This window comes from Salvelinus alpinus, chromosome 10 (assembly GCF_045679555.1).
Source record: "Salvelinus alpinus chromosome 10, SLU_Salpinus.1, whole genome shotgun sequence".
Classification (NCBI taxonomy): Eukaryota; Metazoa; Chordata; class Actinopteri; order Salmoniformes; family Salmonidae; genus Salvelinus; species Salvelinus alpinus.
In genome coordinates, this window is record NC_092095.1 from 23,443,777 (window position 1) to 23,465,240 (window position 21,464).

The window sequence follows — 21,464 nt, forward strand, 5'->3', positions numbered from 1 at the left end:
TCCAATTGTTAGTAGTTACTGTCTGGTCTCATCGCTACAACTCCTGTACGGGCTCGGGAGAGACTTGTGTCCTCCGAAACACAACCCTACCAAGCCTCTCTGCTTCTTAACACAGCGCGCAGCCCCACCAATGTGTCAGAGGAAACGCCGTGCACCTAGCGACCTGGTCAGCGTGCACTGCACCCAGCCCACCACAGGAGTCGCTAGTGCGCGATGAGACAAGGATATCCCTACCGGCCAAACCCTCCCTAACCCGGACGACGCTAGGCCAATTGTGCGTCGCCCCATGGACCTCCCGGTCACGGCCGGCTGCGACAGAGCCTGGGCTCGAACCCAGAGTCTCTGGTGGCACAGCTAGCACTGCAATGCAGTGCCTTAACCACTGCGCCACCCGGGATGCGATGCAGTGCCTTAACCACTGCGCCACCCGGGAGGCCCCCCATTTATTACATTTAAATGGAACAATAAAGGTATTAAATACTGTGGCCTTACATGGCCTTAAATAATGTCTCACATTCATTTTTTTGTGCTATGATTTCTTACTCTTTAACAAAATTCCAAACTCCCATCTAAGTGGTCAGAGGATGGAACTGCCTCGAAAATGTTAAGTGAAATACACTGTATATACAAAAGTATGTGGACACCCCTTCAAATTAGTGGATTTGGCTATTTCAGCCTCACCCATTGCTGACAGGTGTATAAAATTGAGCACACAGCCAAGCAATCTCCATTGACAAAGATTGACAGTAGAATGACCTTACTGAAGAACTCAGTGACTTTCAATGTGGCACCGTCATAGGATGCCATCTTTCCGACAAGTCAGTTCATCAAATTTCTGCCCTGCTAGAGCTGCCCCAGCCAACAGTAAGTGCTGTTATTGTGAAGTGGAAACGTCTAGGACAACGGCTCAGCTGCAAAGTAGTAGGCTACACAAGCTCACAGAATGGGACCGCCGAGTGCTGAAGCGAGTAGCGTGTGAAAAACACTCACTACCGAGTTCTAAACTGCCTCTGGAAGCAACGTCAGCACAATAACTGTTAGTCTGGAGCTTCATGAAAAGGGATTCCATGGCCGAGCAGCCGCACACAAGCCTAAGATCACCATGCGAAATGCCAAGCATCAGCTGGAGTAGTGTAATGCTTGATGCCATTGGACTCTAGAGCAGTTGAAACATGTTCTCTGGAGTGATGAATCATGCTTCACCATCTGGCAGTCAGACGGACAAATCTGGGTTTGCCAGATGCCAGGAGAACGCTACCTGCCAGAATGCGGAGGGATGACTGTAAAGTAAAGGTAGAGGAGGAATAATGGTCTGGGGCTGTTTTTCATGGTTCGGGCTAGGCCCCTTAGTTCCAGTGAAGGGAAATCTTAACACTACAGCATACAATGACATTCTAGATGATTCTGTGTTTCCAACGCTGTGGCAACAGTTTGGGGAAGGCCCTTTCCTGTTTCAGCATGACAATGCCCCCATGCACAAAGCGAGGTCCATACAGAAATGTTTTGTCAAAATCGGTGTGGAAGAACCTGACTGGCTTGCACAGAACCCTGACCTCAACCCCGTCGAACACTACGATCCAGGCCTAATCGCCCAAAATCAATGCCCGACCTCACTAATGATCTTGTGGCTGAATGGAAGCAAGTCCCCGCAGCAAAGTTCCAACATCTAGTGGAAAGACTTGCCAGAAGAGTGGAGGCTGTTATACCAGCAAAGGGGGGAACAACTCCATATTAATGCCCATAATTGGAATGAGATATTCAATGAGCAGGTGTCCACATACTTTTGGTCATGTAGTGTATATAATATATGTAATTTTTCTGTAGAGATGAACTGAGATGATATGTTAAATGCCATTTCTGAGCTTGTATTAACACAACACCCTTTAAGATAAATACATGGCAGACAATGGTATTTGTTTGTCTCTGTGGTGTTTGTTTACTGGTCTGGCTACCTCTGTCTCATAGTGTCAATAAAGGTCTGTAGAAATCAATGCTCCCATAGGCTCGTCCCACATTCAGCTGGTCACTCACTGGAACCTTTTGCTGTCAATCAAAATGGACATGGATCTGGGCCAATATTTATCAAACTTCTGAGAAAAAAATGCTTGATGACTACGGCCCAGGTCTTCCGTAGAACTACTACTGTCCCTTATCAAACTGAAAGAAATAAACATTCTATTTAATATCCCTTCCAAGACAAAATCTCTGTCATAGATTGGCACATACATTTAGGCTGGTTTCACTCAGTACAAATACAATCGACATGAGCAGTTATATCTGGCATTCCAAATGGGGGTGTAGGGGTGTGTGTGTAGGGGGTGGAGAGGCAGAGGGAGGGGGGCTAGTGGGTTTGCTCCTCCACTTTAGTCACATTTGATCCTTTTTAAGCTTTTTGGCTTCACTCTAATGGCTTTGTTAATGGCTACCCTGACTGCAAAGTGAAGATTATTGGCTCTCACTTACGATCCACCTTTTTGCTCTCCCCCACCCTAGGCTCTCTGTATGTGCCATGTTCTTAACTCCATTTATTTCTCTGACTCCAGTTCTACTTGACGAGTCATCAAATTGAATGTAACAGCTCGCTAATTGCATTTATATCAAGTGCAAGTTGAAGGGCCTTTATTTCTGTCGATATTAATGCTGGCTAGCTTTGCTGTTAACATTTTTTCGAATGACATTATCACTGGCCTATATTGTTAGGGTGGCGATTCAGAGAAACTTCACAGAATACTTTAAGATAGTCCAAGGGTATGCTAACAATTGCGCCATTATTGCCCAGTTACGATACCAGCTGAAGGACTCCTTTGATGATCTGGTCTTTTCTTAGTACTGTAAATACTCTTATTATAAAAACCCCTCAGCAGGCATGTATTACACTGGTAATTACAGAGTGTAAAATGATGTTCATTAAGATAAGAGGTAGTATAAATAAACTGTAAGTAGGATGTATTTTAGATGCTTTAAATGTAACATGAGTATGTCCGCTTCTATTATTTGTCCGGGTCCACCTCAAAATAGCCCATTGGAAACAGAATAGTAATATGACGCTTGACTGTTTGTTTGTTTCTCCAGACCTTTTACTTTATTGCTATTTGACCTAAGAGAACTCAAAAATCTATGAAATAATTATGCAAGGAAACTAAACTTTTTTGTAAATGCATGAATAACATAGGAAATATTGTATGGCATTTTAACCTAATCAGACAATCTGTCCTAATCTACACAAGCTACACTGGAAACAAGAAAAGGCATAAAACACCACATAAATCATGACAAACCAATCTGAGAGACCAATCCACAGGTCACACAAAACAATCTCCATGGGCAACAACCTCCTAGATACTGTTGCTATAGAAATGTTAAGTACTTTCATTCTCATAGACCTCAGTCCTAGAACTCTCTAATATTAGGCTAACTGGTTGTAATGTCAACTTTAGCGTTATGGATGCCTTGAGCAGATAGACATGTAATTCAGAAAAAAGATTAAACTTACATTTCCAGTGAATATTGCAATTTTGTTAAAACACGTCTTATGGAGTGACAAAATACATACCCAAACTATTCATTTTCGTTCTTGACGTACACATTGTTTCCAGTGTATGAATCGTAGTTCTCTTTTCTTTTGCTGATTGTCATCCTCTTTTGCTGATGTGTTCACTCTGCCTGTATCAGTGCCTGAGGAGGAAGCGTGGTTGTGTAAGAGCTAAAGCCTATTGCAGAGTTCTTCATCACGATCCGGTTCATACAGGAAACAGAAGAAAATTGACTAAAACAGGGAGGGACAACCTCGATTTGACCAATAAGAAACACGCATTTATGTTTTCCACAGCAAAATGTTTAAAAAAAATTGTTTGCAAGCTTTAATGAAGGACTCAGTCTGGCTATTCCTAGCCTGTGGTTGGTCACTCGGTGAAGCAGCCTGGGCACAATCATGGATCATATTCACTAGGGCACATAATAGTAAACTAAAATTAACATTTCTTGTTGGACAAGTCTATGTAGTCCCTCCCTGTTTCAGTTAGTTTTCTTCCATTTGGAGCCTAACGAACACTGACTTGGTAAACCTGGGCATAAATCTGAGCAGTGAGAACATCAGGTCTAGGAGGGCACCTTCCTCTCCCAGCCAGGCTTTGAAGCCTTCCCGCCAGGCTTTGTTGTTTCACAGGGTGGAAGGGTTGGAAGGGGTGACTCAACTCACAGCCAAGCCAATGTTCCCTCCACAAAGTGATCGTAGGGAACACTCCCCTGCTCCCACTTCTGTTCACTTTTATGTTGTATCCTATCAACTATTGGAGCTCATCTGTGGCTGGGATAAGAGGGAGAGGGATGGGGGAGAGGGGGGCCATGTCTGATCTGATGAACACACATCAGAACTGTTGTTTGTCACATGGGCCATGTACTCGGATATAGCGATCTGATGTTTCAATTAATCCTCGCCAGCTGATTTGATACTTTTAACAGCCTACTACTACCATGTTTTCCAAGTACACCACCGACACTGTTTTGCTGCTGCCAATCTGTTTGGCCTCTCTTTTTCTCTGTACTGTTGTCAGTGGAGTGCTGATGCTTCCTTGACAGTTTCCAAGGTATTAGGTCTACAGTATAGACCCAAATGTACATCACATCTAACTTTTCAACAGCGTGTTGTGAGGAACTGTCAGGTAGTCACTATCCTCACAGGGATACAGTTCATCATCCACCAACCCTCCCACAACACACCCACCCCTTCCCAGATCCTCTTAAAGGGATAGTTACCGGGGCTCACTGCTGGTGCCAAAAATAGCTCCATGTCAGAATGCCCAGTGCCCTGGCGAGAGATAGGATAGCGGTCGATCGCACCCCCAGCTGCCGGAGTGCTGAGAGAAAGCAGTTACTCTGACAGATACTCTCAGTGACTCCTCTGTGTCAGGGTTCATCTCTCTCTCTCTCTCTCTCTCTCTCTCTCTGACAACAATACAACACGTTACTCATCACAACACAAACTGCAGGCGGGGTTTCGATTGCTTGTGTCCTATAAAAGTGATCTGATTCTGTGGATGTTTTATGTTTGGGGCTCAACAACAGCTACATTTGTGTGACTGCTGTAGTGACACTTTCTGTGCAGTCCAATTAGACATAGGGTAAGAACATTCATTTACCAAACTTGGTACTTTTAGTTACAGTGTGAGGCATTGTTAAGTTATAGCAATCCCTGGCACTCTTTCCTGGTTTTCCCGAAAGGTCATAAGAATTTATGCCCCTAGAAAAATAACAAAACATTATTCAGCTACCATATTTTGGGTGAGTTACTATGGATGTGTACATGCACCCATGATAAAAAAATACAGAAAACACAAAAAGGGTGTACTTAGAATTGGAAATTGGAAATCTAGGAAATGCATCTTAAAAACAATGCTAAATGAAATTCTGCAGTTCAGACATGTCATGCCACCGTATGGGAATTGTGTGTGTGGTGGGTTTGAGGCCTCCCGTTAGCGGCCTCCCGGGGGTCTGAAGTGGGGCATGTCCATTGACACGTCCTCCAGATACACAGAGAGGTGTCTGGTGGGTGATAGCGTCCATCGCCCCACACCCTCACACCCTCCCTCCGCATGCCGCGGCCACGGCCAAGGCCGCTGACAGACAGGTGTTGCCTGGCCGGGCAAGCAGGCTGCGGGTGTGGTGGGCATTGCAGGGATGGGTGAAGGGCTGGGGTGCTGTGAAGGGGAGAGTGACTGGCGTGATAGCAGGTTGGTGGCATCACGTCCTTTCAACTCCCCCGCCTCGCTCTTCCTGACGCCCACCCGTTTCACCACAGCCCCCCTAACAGGGTCCGCGTCTGAAGAAGCCGGAGGTCAGAGTGACTCACCTTTTTGTCACAAGAATATGGGGGTGGTTTCTAACGTGGGGTGGCATGCAGTGGCATTGCAGTGTAGTGGCATTGCTTTCTTACACAGTTAGTCATGGAAATATGTCTAAACCAGTTCCACTATGTAATGTACATTTGAAGAACAATCACAAAATACTCTGATAAGCTTATAAACTGTAAATTACATCCGTGATATTTCAGCTTATTGAATTAGTATTATCTGTACCACACGATGGGGATGACTGGTACGGGACCTTGTCGCATGGATAAAGCTCAAGGCCTGTGGACACGGTTATTTATCTTAATGGCCACCCTTCGCTAAGATAACAGGCGTGGGATGAGCTCACTGTGTGGCAATGACAAGCCAGTGAATGTGCATGAACTGTACACACTAAGGAGGCAGCATATTGGCATGGGATCCAATCTGCAGCATCATTTTATACAGTATGACCTTGTTTACGTTTTTGTAGTAAAGGGACATATTTGGGCCTACTGACAGAACAAAAATGCAACATGCAGTTTGGTATTTGCTCTGTAAGATCTACATTAGTTCCTACGGTTTAGGACCTTGTTTCTGGACTAGGGCCAAACATGACATTTTCTTGATGTTTTCTTTCTGTTTTCTCTGCAGGCATTGTCCAGATGGGTTTGAGTGTTTGAAGGCAGGAAGGAACCCTAACTATGGTTACACCAGCTTTGACAGCTTCGGTTGGGCGTTCCTCTCCCTCTTCCGGCTCATGACACAAGACTACTGGGAGAACCTCTATCACCAGGTCAGTATGAACACCAGGAAATGACCAGGTTCATTTCAAGCAATATCCACATACAGGTCATAGATCGTTGGAAGAAAATAAGTCTATTTGTTTACAGTAATGTATTTAAGGTCTTGGAGGTCTTCTACAATCTTCCACAATCTTAAACCTAAGCTTAAACTAACATTAACTTGCAAAAATCAAACCCTCTGTCTTTTATAACATACTTTTTGCCCAACCATCCATCCATCGATCAATCCCTCCCCAGACTCTGCGGTCAGCAGGGAAGACCTACATGGTGTTTTTCGTGGTGGTCATCTTCCTGGGTTCCTTCTACCTGGTCAACCTGATCCTAGCTGTTGTGGCCATGGCCTACGAGGAGCAGAACCAGGCCACCATCCAGGAGGCCTGGCAGAAAGAGAAAGAGTTCCAGCTGGCCATGGAGCGCCTCAAGAGGGAAGCGCAGGTAAGACGTAAAGTTTTACGTCATGGAATTTAAGCGTTGATGCTTTCGATATTGGGAATTTGGACGGTAGACATTTCTTTCAATTGGTTAGCTGGTATGGGAGTTTAGTACATTTTGAATGACACAATATGTTGAAAAAGGACTATGCCTCTTTGAGCTGATCCTTTGCATTTCCTACTCAGAAAGCTCAGGATACAGAATCCTTGATGTCCCCGGAACTGTCCCCGGGCCTGCCTCTCCCTGACCACAAGGAGCTGCAGAGCAGGAGGAGAAGTCTGGAGGAACTGGTGGAGGAGGTAGAGAATGGGGGAGACGTGGAGCAGGGATACGTGAAGACGTTGAAGGTGGATACATTGGATGGGGGCAGGGTGAATATCATCATTATGCATTCTTAATGGATTCAAATTTCATCATGATGTTTCAACATGGATAAAATACCATGGATAAATACAAACATTCTGAATCTAATAGTATGCTTTCAGGTTTTGTAAATAGGTACAGTACTAGTCAAAAGTGTGGACATACAGTACCTACTCATTCAAGGGTTTTTTCTTTATTTCTACTATTTTCTACATTGTAGAATAATAGTGAAGACATCAAAACTATGAAATAACACATATGGAATCATGTAGTAACCAAAAAAGTGCTAAACAAATCAAAATATACCTTTGCCTTGATTACAGCTTTGCACACGCTTGGCATTCTCTCAACCAGCTTCTTGAGGTAGTCACCTGGAATGCTTTTCCAATAGTCTTGAAGGAGTTCCCACATATGCTGAGCACTTGTTGGCTGCTTTTTCTTCACTCTGCAGTCCAACTCATCCCAAACCATCTCAATTGGGTTGAGGTTGGGTGATTGTGGAGGCCACGTCATCTGATGCAGCACTCCATCATTCTCCTTCTTGGTCAAATAGCCCTTACACAGCCTGGAGGTGTGTTTTGGGTCATTGTCCTGTTGATAAATAAATTATAGTCCCACTAAGTGCAAACCAGATGGGATGGCGTATTACTGCAGAATGCTGTGGTAGCCATGCTGGTTAAGTGTGCTTATAATTCTTAATAAATCACGGACAGTGTCACCAGCAAAGCACCCCTACACCATCACACCTCCTCCCCCATGTTTACGGTGGGAAGCACACATGCGGATATCATCCATTCACCTACTCCGCGTCTCACAAAGACACAGCGGTTGGAACCAAAAATCTCAAATTTGTACTCATCAGACCAAAGGACAGATTCCCACCAGTCTAATGTCCATTGCTTGTGTTTCTTGGCCCAAGCAAGTCTCTTCTTCTTATTGGTGTCCTTTAGTAGTGGTTTCTTTGCAGCAATTTGACCTGATTCCCGCAGACTCCTCTGAACAGTTGATGCTGAGATGTGTCTGTTACATATACTCTGTGAAGCATTTATTTGGGCTGCAATCTGAGGGGCAGTTAACTGCCGATTTCTGAGGCTGGTAACTCTAATGAACTTATCCTCTGCAGCAGAGGTAACTCCGGGTCTTCCTTTCCTGTGGCGGTCCTCATGAGAGCCAGTTTCATCATAACGCTGGATGGTTTTTGCGACCTCATTTGAAGAAACTTTCCAAGTTCTTGAAATTTTCCTGATTGACTTACCTTCATGTTAAAGCAATGACGGACTGTCTTTTCTCTTTGCTTATTTGAGCAGTTTTTTCCATAATATGGACTTGGTCTTTTACCAAATAGGGCTATCTTCTGTATACCAACCCTTTTTAAAAATGTTTTATTTAACTAGGAAAGTCAGTTAAGAACAAATTCTTATTTACAATGACAGCCTACCCCGGCCAAACCCTAACCCGGATTACGCTGGGCCAATTGCCCTATTGGACTGTATCACACGGCCGGTTGTGATACAGCCTAGAATCGAACCAGGGTCTGTAGTGACGCCTCTAGCACTGAGATGGAGTGCCTTAGACTGCTGTGCCACCCTACCTTGTCACAATACAACTGATTGGCTCAAACGCATTAAGAAAGAAATTACAAAAATGAACTTTTAACAAGGCACACCTGTTAATTTAAATGCATTCCAGGTGACTACCTCATGAAGCTGGTTGAGAGAATGCCAAGAGTGTGCAAAGCTGTCATCAAGGCAAAGGGTGGCTACTTTGAAGAATATTTTGATTTGTTTAACACTTTTTTGGTTACTACACTATTCCATATGTGTTATTTCATAGTTTTGATGTCTTCAATATTATTCTACAATGTAGAAAATAGTAGAAATAAAGAAAAACCCTTGAATGAGTAGGTGTGTCCAAACTTTTGACTGGTACTGTATATATATATTTTGGGATATAGATTTTTCTCCCCTAATAACGTTACCAGTCTGAAACTACTGAGATCAATGGCAATTCTTATTTGTAAAAGTATTATCTGATTTCCAGGGTTTGAGTCAAGTATCTTACTCTTTTCGAACATAGGACTTCCCTACCATATTTCCCACTTAAACTTTTTCTCCACTCCCCGACCAGCCGACACATCCACTCCTCGTCCGCACCATCTCCACACGTACCAGACGAGGCAGCAACGTCAGCATCTTCAGCTTCCGTCCCCGGAACAAAGACTCGGAGGGTGACTTCGCCGACGACGAGTTCAGCATCCATGGGGACAATGAGGGAACACACAGTCGTACTGGGTCCCTGGTGATCCCATGGAGCACCAGACGCAGGCCCAGTACCTACAGCACCGGAAGCCGGGGTTCCCAGGTCTTCCTCAACGTCAATGGGAAGCTGTTCGTGGCCATGGACCAGAACGGGGTCGCCCCGCAGGGGCTCCCAGCCTGCACCATGGAGAAGGTCAAGGAGGAGAGTGTGAGCACTGGGTTTCTGAGTTGAGTGTGTGTGTGTGTGTGTGTGTGTGTGTGTGTGTGTGTGTGTGTGTGTGTGTGTGTGTGTGTGTGTGTGTGTGTGTGTGTGTGTGTGTGTGTGTGTGTGTGTGTGTGTGTGTGTGTGTGTGTGTGTGTGTGTATGAGTCCGTGTGGGTGTGTGTGTGTGTGTGTGGTTGCATATGTGCATGCATCATGCGAAATCACCCTGTGGATAACTGGTGATACTACTGTGGCAAAAAGCTGTATCAAAGGAATGGCCCCAGCTCATATCCTGTAGAGTAGACTCAGGACTTAGTAGCCTCAGGCTGCCTGGAGTCACTGGCCAAGACCTCTGTGACCTGATACAGCCAACAGCTCCCTCTTCCCCGCTAGGCTACTGAACATTAACACAACACACTGTTTCATTTGCAGTTTCAAAACAGATGATTCACACTACCCCGCAGGGATGTGAACAACTGTGTAGGAACGGAAAAGGGAAGAGCCTAAATGCATGTTCTCTAATACTCAATGGATCACTTGCCATGCTATCACTGCCTTGTGTGTGTGTGTGTGTGTGTGTGTGTGTGTGTGTGTGTGTGTGTGTGTGTGTGTGTGTGTGTGTGTGTGTGTGTGTGTGTGTGTGTGTGTGTGTGTGTGTGTGTGTGTGTGTGTGTGTGTGTGTGTGTGTGTGTGCGAGTGTGCGAGTGCGCGAGTGTGCGAGTGCGCGAGTGCTTGTGCATGTGTGAGTGTGCGTGCGCTTGTGTGTGGGTGGTTTGGTTTTACTATCCTTGTGGGTACCAAAAGTCCTCATAAGGATAGTAAAACAAGAAAACATTTTGCCGGGCCCCACAAGGAAAATAGCTATTTTAGGCTTAGGGGTTAGGGTTACAATTAGGGTTAGGGTTAGAATTAGGGTTAGGGGTTAAATTTATGTTTAGCAGTTTGAGTTAGGTTTAGATTTAGGGTTAGGGAAAATATGATTTTGAATGGGAATAAATGGTTTGGTCCCCACAAGGATAGTAAATCAAATGTGTGTGTGTGTGTGTGTGTGTGTGTGTGTGTGTGTGTGTGTGTGTGTGTGTGTGTGTGTGTGTGTGTGTGTGTGTGTGTGTGTGTGTGTGTGTGTGTGTGTGTGTGTGTGTGTGTGTGTGTGTGTGTGTGTGTGTGTGTGTGTGTGTGTGTGTGTGTGTGTGTGTGTGTGTGTGTGTGTGTGTGTGTGTGTGTGTGTGTGTGTGTGTGTGTGTGTGTGTGTGTGTGTGCACAAATAAAGAACATGATGCTCCTCTCTCCCAGGAAACAGACTGCTCTCAAAACAGACTGCTCTCAGAACAGACTGCTTGTCAGTGCACTCCAATGATCCTATCTCTATTACTCTCTCCCAGGAAACAGACTGCTCCCAGAACAGACTGCTCTCGGAACAGACTGCTTGTCAGTGCACTCCAATGATCCTATCTCTATTACTCTCTCCCATTAAACAGACTGCTCCCAGAACAGCATGGTTGTCAGTACACTCCAATGATCCTATCGCTATTACTGATCCTTCTTGATATCTCTTGTTCATTCTCTCACACACACATGCACACACACACACACACACACTCACGTAAGCATGCACACACACACACACACACACAGCTTTCAAAAGTGTGCCATGTCAACAAATTATGAAAAAGAAAGCTACAAATCTAAAGAATTTGACCAACAGGCTTGTCTATTTACCACAAACAAAAAGAACAAGCACAGTTAATTTATAATCAGTGGTATTGTGCTCTGGAGGTCAATACAGTACACTGCAACATCACACCCAAAGGACTGGCCAGGAAAGGCACTAAAACCACTGTGTTGCTGCTAATACAGATGAATAGTGGTGGAAGGTTATTGAGAAGTGTGTGTGCACGTGTTCGTGCGGGCCTGTGCGTGTGCGTGAGTGGCACAGACGCCAGGTTGTCTCGGAAACGCAACCATGGCAACGCACAGTAGCAACAGATGCTAAATGAATGTTGGTGGTGGTGGAGATGGAGATGGTAGGGCCACAAAGGAGAGAAATGGTGAATGGTCTTGTGGTGGGTTCCCTACTTGCCAAACAGTGAGTGGGTGGTTTTATGTGCGCTCTGACACTGGGGATGTGCGTCACTCATGCCTGCCAGCCCGACTACCTGGGAGACCAATGAGACGTTATGTAATCATAGAGGGAGGCTGATTTGTGTCTGGGAGGCTTTGATTGGACTACCTTTAACCCCTGTCATTCACACCATCATGGATACATACAGCTGGGAGGTAACAAGTTATAAGGATATCACATGGCTCTAGGGATGATTTGTGTGTGTGTGTGTGTGTGTGTGTGTGTGTGTGTGTGTGTGTGTGTGTGTGTGTGTGTGTGTGTGTGTGTGTGTGTGTGTGTGTGTGTGTGTGTGAATGTCTTAGATAACTGTCACCACCCTGCCTCTATCCTGAATCATGTTCCAGCCATTGACCCAACATAAATTGAAAAGCCTGTCTGTGGACTCAATGTGAGACGTGTGTGTGTTAGCATAGCCTTGCCTAAGTGACTGCTGTGTTCAACAGCATGTGTGTGTGCTTGTGTGTGTGTGCATGTGTGTGTGTGCTTGTGTGTGCGTCTCCATCAGCCTGTCCTCTGGGAGGCGACTTGACTGACAACTGGTGTTTAAAAAATGGGACATTTTGATGCGGAAATATTTATGGTCCTCTCTCCATGGCTGCTGTGTTTGTTTCATTGACTTATTGATCCCATTTTGTATGAGTAGTAGACATTGCTAAGCCTGCAGGGAGACAGAGAGAGCTTTATGACATAAGATATGAGCGGTGCTTTACGATGTACAATATGAGCTATGTTTTTAGCCAATAGAGACATCCATTAGTATTATCTGGTTAGAGATTGTAATTCTCTATCTGTCATCTTTGAATTTGTCTTACTAGTGCCGTTTCCATGGTAATCGGACAAGACAAATTATTAAATGAAAAATTATAGAAGTATAAAAACATAATTACAGTACTTGTACTAGAAGTGTAGTATATTTCCTCAGATGTGGTTTCCAAGCTAGAATCATGTAGTATTTAAATAAATGTACAATTAATATAGATGAAATTATGTCCTGAAATGATTATGCAAAGGCTGAACTGAAGGAGATACAAATAATGAGATATTTGTTTAAGCTGAAATCCTGACACATGACTCAGTAATTTCATAATCACTTGCTGAGAATATAGATTGCATTTGACTGCATAGAATAATCTAAATATGGCTCACCAATATGGCTGCCTCTCCTCACCCATATGGCTACCTCTCCTCACGAATATGGCTGCCTCACCTCACTAATATGGCTGCCTCTCCTCACTAAAGCAACACCTCTTTTTGCCAATATGACTGCCTCTAACGTCCAATATGGCTGCCTCTCCTCACCAATATGGCTGCCTCTCCTCACCAATATGGCTGCCTCTCCTCACCACTACAACAGTTCTCTTCTCCAATATGGCTGCCTCTAATGTCCAGTATGGCTGCCTCTCCTCACCAATATGGACGCCTCCCCTCACCAATATGGCCACCTCTCCCTTACCAATATGCCTACCATTCTGTCTCCTCCAGGGCCCAAACTCCAGCACTGAGTTGAGCACCATGCTGCTGCCTCGCCCGGTGTCCAGAGAAGAGCACGTGCGGAGGGACCGAGCTCTGAGTGGGGCCAGCTATCTAACAGATGCCTTGGAGGGTAAGGGGCCTCTGTACCAGTGTTTATTTTGGCACTCTTTTTATTATTTAGTCTAATTTTAGTCATTTTGACAAAAATATAATTAAGTCACATTTTTGTAATTTGAAGAAGTATTTAGTCTAGTTAATGTCAAAATGCCGAAAACAGTGGGCAATTTTAGTCAACTAAATGCCCTTTCATTTTAGTCACATTTGAGTCACATCACATTAACCTATAGTAAACATAAATTCCTGACTTCAATGTGCACACAATACATAGCCTTGCCATACCAACATATTTGTCTTTATATCATCCTATCGCATCTCTTCCAAACACCAAATAGGCAGAAGAGCACATTACTCTGCAGCAGATAAAAAAATCACACCCATTGACATACTGTAGCTACAATATATTGTAATCAAAGTTCTGTCATAAGTAGTGGTCTGATAGGTTGCAGCCAACCAACTAGCTAGCATTATCAATCTGTTACAATCTGTTTTTACCTGAGCATATACAGTATATTGGGATCTTTCAAATGTGTCTTGAAGTTGGTAGTATATTTCCCCGTCAACTTGTGGGTGCAAATGCTGTCTTCTCCCGTGGAAATGTGGCATTTGGTCTTGTTTGAATCAACATGATAAGTTAAATGGCTCGCCCCCTTTTCTACCGGGAGCTTGTACCAAAGGGTGAGTAGCCATCTTATTTGTATCAATGATTTGTTGCCACCAGATTGGAGAACGGTTGCCAGGCAGAGAGGTGACTCGTGAATGACCTGGGCATGGTATATATTTTCCACCAATGACAGCATCGCAAAGTTGCAATGAGAAAGCCTTACAATTCTGCTAATGTCATGCATGCTTTTGATTGGACCAAACAAATATCACTGAAAAGCTCTCAATCTCTCCAAAAACTCTTGTCCAGTCCACTTAGTAGTCAGATTTGAGACACAGAGATAAGTTTCAAGTTTCATGTTTTGAGTTTCAGGTTTTAATGTCACATGCACAAGTACAGTAAAATACCTTTCTTGCAAACTCAAAACCCAACAATGCAATAATCAATAACAATGTAATATAATAAAAAACACACGCGAAATAAGAAGAAATATGAAGAACACAATAAGTAAGTCAGTAAGCATAGTATATACAGGGTTAGTGCCAATAACATATTAACAATGTGCAGAGATTCTGGAGTGATGGAGATAGATATGTATAGGCTTAAGGTGACTAGGCAACAGGATATAAGATTTTCAGAGTAGCAGCAGCTTGTATGTGTGGGTGTGTGTGTAGAGTCAGAATAAAGGTATGTGCATATTATGTGTGAATGTGTAGATGATGTGTGAGTGTGTAGGACCCTGTGAGTGTGCATAGAGACAATACAAAATACAAACACAAGGTCAGTTAAGATATTTGTCTCATCTCGTTTTCGGCAGCCGAAATGAAAAATATATTTAGTTTAGTTTAAAAAAAATCTGGGTGTATTTAGTTAGTTATCGTCTTTTACTGAACAATTCTACTGAGTTACAGTTAATGTAAGGAAATCAGTCAATTTAAATAAATTCATTAGGCCCTAATCTATTAATTTCATGACTGGGCAGGGGCGCAGCCATGGATGGGGCTGGGAGGGCATAGGCCCACCCACTTAGGAGTCAGGCCCACCCACTGGGAATGGGTTTTCCCCCACAAAAGGGCTTTATTACAGACAGAAATACTCCTCAGTTTCATCTGCTTTCCGGGTGTCTGGTTTCAGACAATCACACAGATGAAGAAGCCCGATGTGGAGGTCCTGGGCCGACGTGGTTACATGCGGTTGTGAGGCTGGTTGGAAGTACTGCCAAATTCTCTAAAATGACGTTGGAGGTGGCTTATGGTAGAGAAATTAACATTCAATTCTCTGGCAAGAGCTCTGGTGGACATTCCTGCAGTCAGCGTGCCAATTGCATATTATGATCATGTTCCCACAAACTCTGATAGCCACTGGTCTCTGTGGACCATCAAGGTGACCATTGTGTGAGCACAGGAGCTCCTCATATCTGCTGAGGCTTGAGGCTGTCCTCAATTGTACACCGTCCGTGCCTATGGACTAGATAGAGGGTGACAGTTCAGCAGAAGCCACAGTGCAACACGACACGAACAAGTAAACACATCAGAGGCGTCACACGTTAGAGGGCCTCGCAGCTTCATCTTCAGCCTCCGTTGAGCTGCCGTCAATCTTCATCAAACTCCTCATTAGGCACCCAAGCTTGGCCCTACCAACCAACATCTGGAAAAGGCATACTGTGCTAACCTTCCTGAAGAAAATGCATAAAGAGGACATTTTTGGCGGAATTTCCAAGTCAAGTTGGATTTTCAGAAAGAGTAGTCTAAGTAGTCTAAAATCACAACTGAGGGAAGATAGAAAAGTGGATAAGTAGCAGAGTGTACATTACTTAGACACGGAACAGTCTCTTACACCACAATGGCAAAGTGTGAATTTTAAAAGTGTAACCCCCCCTCTCTCCCCCCCCCCCTCTCTCCTCCCCCCTCTCTCTTCTCCCCCTCCTAGAACTGGAGGAGTCGCGTCAGAAGTGCCACCCGTGCTGGTATGAGTTTGCCCACAAGTACCTGATCTGGGAAAGCAGTCCGCGCTGGCTGCAGTTGAAGGCGCTGGTCAAGGTGATGGTGATGGATCCCTTCCTGGACCTAGCCATTACCATCTGCATCGTGCTCAACACCCTGTTCATGGCCATGGAGCACTACCCCATGACCGACGAGTTCAACGGCATGCTGTCCATAGGCAACCTGGTAAGTGGAGAGGAGAGGGCACAGGGGTCAGCCTTGGCGGTCACACGTATGCGTTGTTGCTGTTGTTGCTGTTGTTGTTTTTTGTCCACCGCCCTCTTTGAAGTATCTTAGTCTAGGTTCAGAGTTTTTCCTGGTCATATTAGTTAGTCAGAAAGAAAGAAAACTCTTTGCTCCATTAGGTCCTATGCTGTCATTGAGATGCATGCTCATAGGTAGGTAGGGAATGAATGAATGACACTGCACAGACCCTATCAGCCTAAATTGAAATGTTGATTTATTTTTACATATTCTATTATTTTATATTGCGCTAATTTCCTGTAGGTGGACAGTATGTGTTATTACGTTACACAAGCTGACGTTTTGACCACATGGAAATGAAGGCAATGAAATAATATTGTGGCATTTGCAGGCAGGTAGTACATTTTATGATTATGTTTTCAATATATCAGGAACTGTTTCTGCATACTGATTACTGATTTGGACACTTAAAAACTGTGTTTTGATTCATTTTCAAAATGGAGTTTTGACATTGGGCTATTTATCAAAAGTTATTGTCAACGGGAACCAGCAACAGCATCATTTTCAACTTATGTTTTAGGAATATAAATTGAACTTTCAACATTAAATTCCATTAGTATTCCACTAGATTAGGTAATAACTGCTGAATGAGTCCAAAAATGTTATGTGATTTATTTATTTTGATGATCCACCAGAAATCATGAAAACAAACCCGTTTTTTAGAACGGGTTTGTGTGGAGATCTAAGAAGACTGTTACATGCACAGTGCCTTCAGAAAATATTCACACCCCTCGACTTTTTTCACATTATCTTTTGTTACAGCCTGAATGAAACATGTATTAAATTCAGATTTTGTGTCACTGATCACACAAAATACCCCATAATGTCAAAGTATTTTTTTTAACAAATTCATTAAAAATGAAAGCTGAAATGTGCTTAACAAGTCACATAATACATTGCTTTGTGTAACGGCTTTCTTCCTGGGGTGAAGGAGAGGACCAAAATGCAGCGCGGCTAGTGTTCAACATGATTTAATAAAGAAGAGACAAATAACGTGAACACTATACAAACTACAAAATAACAAATGTGAAAACCGATACAGTCCTATCTGGTGCAGAACACAAAGACAGAAGACAGGAAACAACCACCCACAATCCCCAACACAAAACAAGCCACCTATATATGATTCTCAATCAGGGACAACGATTGACAGCTGCCTCTGATTGAGAACCATATTAGGCTGAACACAGAAACAGACAAACTAGACACACAACATAGAATGCCCACCCCAACTCACGCCCTGACCATACTAAACAAATACAAAAACAAGGGAAAACAGGTCAGGAACGTGACACTTTGACTCATTCTGTGTACAATAATAGTGGTTAACATGATTTTTGAATGACTACCCCATCTCTGGACCACACACATACAATTATCTGAAAGGTCCCTCAGTCAAGAAGTGAATTACAAGCACATATTCAACCATTAAGACCAGGAAGGTTTACAATGCCTCACAAAGAACAAACAAAAAAACCCGGACATTTAATATCCCTTTGAGCAAATCAAATCAAACCAAATGTTATTAGTCGCATGCGCCGATTACAACAGAATACAACAACTAGACCTTACAGTGAAATGCTTACTTACGAGCCCCAACCAACAATGCAGTTTAAAAAAATACGGATAAGAATAGGAAATAAAAGTAACAAGTAATTAAAGAGCAGCAGTAAAATAACAATAGCAAGACTATATACAGGGGGGTACCGGTTAGTTGAGGTAATATGTACATGTAGGTAGAGTTATTAAAGTGACTATGCATAGATGATAACAACAGAGAGTAGCAGCGGTGTAAAAGAGGGGGGGTGCAATGCAAATAGTCTGAGTAGCCATTTGATTAGGTGTTCAGGAGTCTTATGGCTTGGGAGTAGAAGCTGTTTAGAAGCCTCTTGGACCTAGACTTGGTGCTCTGGGAACCTCTTGCAGTGTGGTAGCAGAGAGAACAGTCTATGACGTGGGTGGCTCTGACACCGCCTGATATAGAGGTCCTGGATGGCAGGAAGCTTGGCCCCAGTGATGTACTGGGCCGTTCGCACTACCCTCTGTAGTGCCTTGCGGTCGGAGGCCGAGCAGTTGCCATAGCCAGGCAGTGATGCAACCAGTCAGGATGCTCTCGATGATGCAGCTGTAAAACCTTTTGAGGATCTGAGGACCCATGCCAAATCTTTTCAGTCTCCTGGTGAAGTTATTAATTACACTTTGGATGGTGTATCAATAGACCCAGTCACTACAAAGATACATGCGTCCTTCCTAACTCAGTTGCCGGATAGGAAGGAAACCACTAAGGGATTTCACCATGAGGCCAATAGTCATTTTAAAACAGTAACAGAGTTTAATGGCTGTGATAGAACAAAACTGAGGATGGATCAACAACATTGTAATTACAACATTGTATTCCGAAACAAGCATCCTGTTTGCAATAAGACACTAAAGTAAAACTGCAAAAAAGTACTTTTTTTCCTGATTGCAAAGCGTTATGTTTGGGGCAAATCCAACACAACACATCACTGAGTACTGCTCTTCATATTTTCAAGCATGGTGGTGGCTGTATCATGTTATGGGTATGCTTGTCATCGGCAAGGACTTGGTAGTTTGTTTAGGGGAAAAAATACATGGAATAGAGCTAAGGCACAGGAAAAATACTAGAGGAAAAACTAGTTCAGTCTGCTTTCCAAAATACACTGGGAGACAAATTCACCTTTCATTAGGACAATATCCTAAAATACACGGCCAAATGTATACTGGAGCTGCTTACCAAGACGACATTGAATGCTCCTGAGTGGCCTAGTTACAGTTCAGTTTTTACTGAAATCGATTTGAAAATATATGGCAAGACTTGAAAATGGCTGTCTAGCAATGATCAGCAACCAACTTGACAAAACTTGAAGAATTCTTTAAAGAATAATGGGCAAATATTGTTCAATCTAGGTAGGAAAAACTCTTAGAGACTTACCCCAAAACACACACAGCTTTAATCACTATCAAAGGTGATTCTAAGATGTATTGACTCAGGGGGTTGAATACTTATCTAATCAAGATATATTAGTGTTTATTTTTCATCAATAAAAAATATTGTATATTGTGTGAGTATTGCATGCAGATTGTTGAGAATAAAAGGACGATTAAATACATTTTAATCCCACTTTGTAACATAACTAAATGTGTAAAAAGTCTTATAGTTCCACCTTGCAAGGTATTGGGATATTGATTACCTCTGAAAATCGCTCTCAGATCCTCACAAGTGCATAGGGCATAGGGGCTAAGGGTTCATTTGGGATAACAACAGTGCAACAACCTGTTCATCACACATCAATAGACATCATTCACAGCAATGAGTTTACAATCACAGTAAAAAGTCACTCGTGGTGGAATAAAGGCAAATGACCTGAATGGGATGGTATTCCTCCTGAGGTCTATTTACATTTTTGGAATATGTTAGGTCCACTATCGCTCAAAATTATTAATAAAGATGTTCACAAAGGTTCATTTGGGAGAGATGTGAATAAAAGCTTTTGATGAACTAAAATTGTCATATCACTGGTCTGTCTTTGAACATATGGGAATTGGCTCCAATTTCATTAATATGATTAAAATAATATATGCCAATTCCTCAGTCATAGTTATGACAGGCAATATCGTCTCTCCTCCGTTCAGAATCACTAGAAGCAGCAGAGATGGCAATCCAATTTCGCCTTTGCTATTCTTATTATCCATGGTTACTCAGGCCCGGGCAATTTGTCAATCAAAGGAGATAACACAAATTTCTCTAAAATCTACTGATCACTTCGTCGCATTATACACAGACAATATTTTACTATATCTAGACAATGTATCTAAATTGCTCCCAAACATATTGAAGATCAAAGACAAATTCAGCTTCATCTCAAGTTATAAAATGAATCTAACCAAATCAGCCCTACTTCCTCTCTCAAGACCCCATTGGAGGACTCTATCTCTACTTATGGAATCCCAATCGTTTCTCATTTTAAATATTTTTGAGTATATACAGTGAGGGAAAGGTATTTGATCCCCTGCTGATTTTGTACGTTTGCCCACTGACAAAGAAATTATCAGTCTATAATTTTAATGGTAGGTTTATTTGAACAGTGAGAGACAGAATAACAACAAAAATATCCAGAAAAATGCATGTCAAAAATGTTATGAATTGATTAGCATTTTAATGAGGGAAATAAGTATTTGACCCCTTCTCAATCAAAAAGATTTCTGGCTCCCAGGTGTCTTTCATACAGGTAACGAACGGAGATTAGGAGCACACTCTTAAAGGGAGTGCTCCTAATCTCAGTTTCTTACCTGTATAAAAGATACCTGTCCACAGAAGCAATCAATCAGATTCCAAACTCTCCACCATGAACAAGACCAAAGAGCTCTCCAAGGATGTCAGGGACAAGATTGTAGACCTACACAAGGCTGGAATGGGCTACAAGACCATCGCCAAGCAGCTTGGTGAGAAGGTGACAACAGTTTCTGTGATTATTCGCAAATGGAAGAAACACAAAAGAACTGTCAATCTCCCTCAACCTGGGGCTCCATGCAAGATCTCACCTCGTGGAGTTGCAATGATCATGAGAACGGTGAGGAATCAGCCCAGAACTACACAGGAGGATCTTGTCAATGATCTCAAGGCAGCTGGGACCATAGTCATCAAGAAAACAATTGGTAACACACTATGCCGTGAAGGACTGAAATCCTGCAGCGCCCGCAAGGTCCCCCTGCTCAAGAAAGCACATATACATGCCCGTCTGAAGTTTGCCAATGAACATCTGAATGATTCAGAGGACAACTGGGTGAACGTGTTGTGGTCAGATGAGACCAAAATGGAGTTCTTTGGCATCAACCCAACTTGCCGTGTTTGGAGGAGGAGGAATGCTGCCTATGACCCCAAGAAACCATCCCCACCGTCAAACATGGAGGTGGAAACATTATGCTTTGGGGGTGTTTTTCTGCTAAAGGGACAGGACAACTTCACCGCATCAAAGGGATGATGGACGGGGCC

At 43.2% G+C, this 21,464-nt stretch overlaps 1 protein-coding gene and 1 long non-coding RNA gene across 4 annotated transcripts in view; one reads left to right on the forward strand and one right to left on the reverse strand.

Annotated features, from left to right (window-relative positions):
- Window positions 1-3,695, reverse strand: part of LOC139531743 (uncharacterized) — a 47,937-nt gene extending 44,242 nt beyond the window's left edge. Inside the window, exon 1 of the long non-coding RNA XR_011666422.1 lies at window positions 3,554-3,695. This is a non-coding gene — a long non-coding RNA (uncharacterized lncRNA). The remainder of the gene's footprint in view (window positions 1-3,553) is intronic.
- scn5lab (sodium channel, voltage gated, type V-like, alpha b) overlaps window positions 1-21,464 on the forward strand; it is a 198,732-nt gene that overhangs the window by 78,611 nt on the left and 98,657 nt on the right. For 2 of the 3 annotated variants that reach the window (XM_071328506.1, XM_071328503.1), the window contains 6 exons: window positions 6,480-6,621; window positions 6,869-7,066; window positions 7,249-7,434; window positions 9,554-9,892; window positions 13,493-13,613; window positions 16,134-16,372. In XM_071328506.1, coding sequence (XP_071184607.1) covers window positions 6,480-6,621; window positions 6,869-7,066; window positions 7,249-7,434; window positions 9,554-9,892; window positions 13,493-13,613; window positions 16,134-16,372 — 1,225 coding nt within the window. The remainder of the gene's footprint in view (window positions 1-6,479; window positions 6,622-6,868; window positions 7,067-7,248; window positions 7,435-9,553; window positions 9,893-13,492; window positions 13,614-16,133; window positions 16,373-21,464) is intronic. The other variant, XM_071328505.1, reaches the window with a different exon arrangement.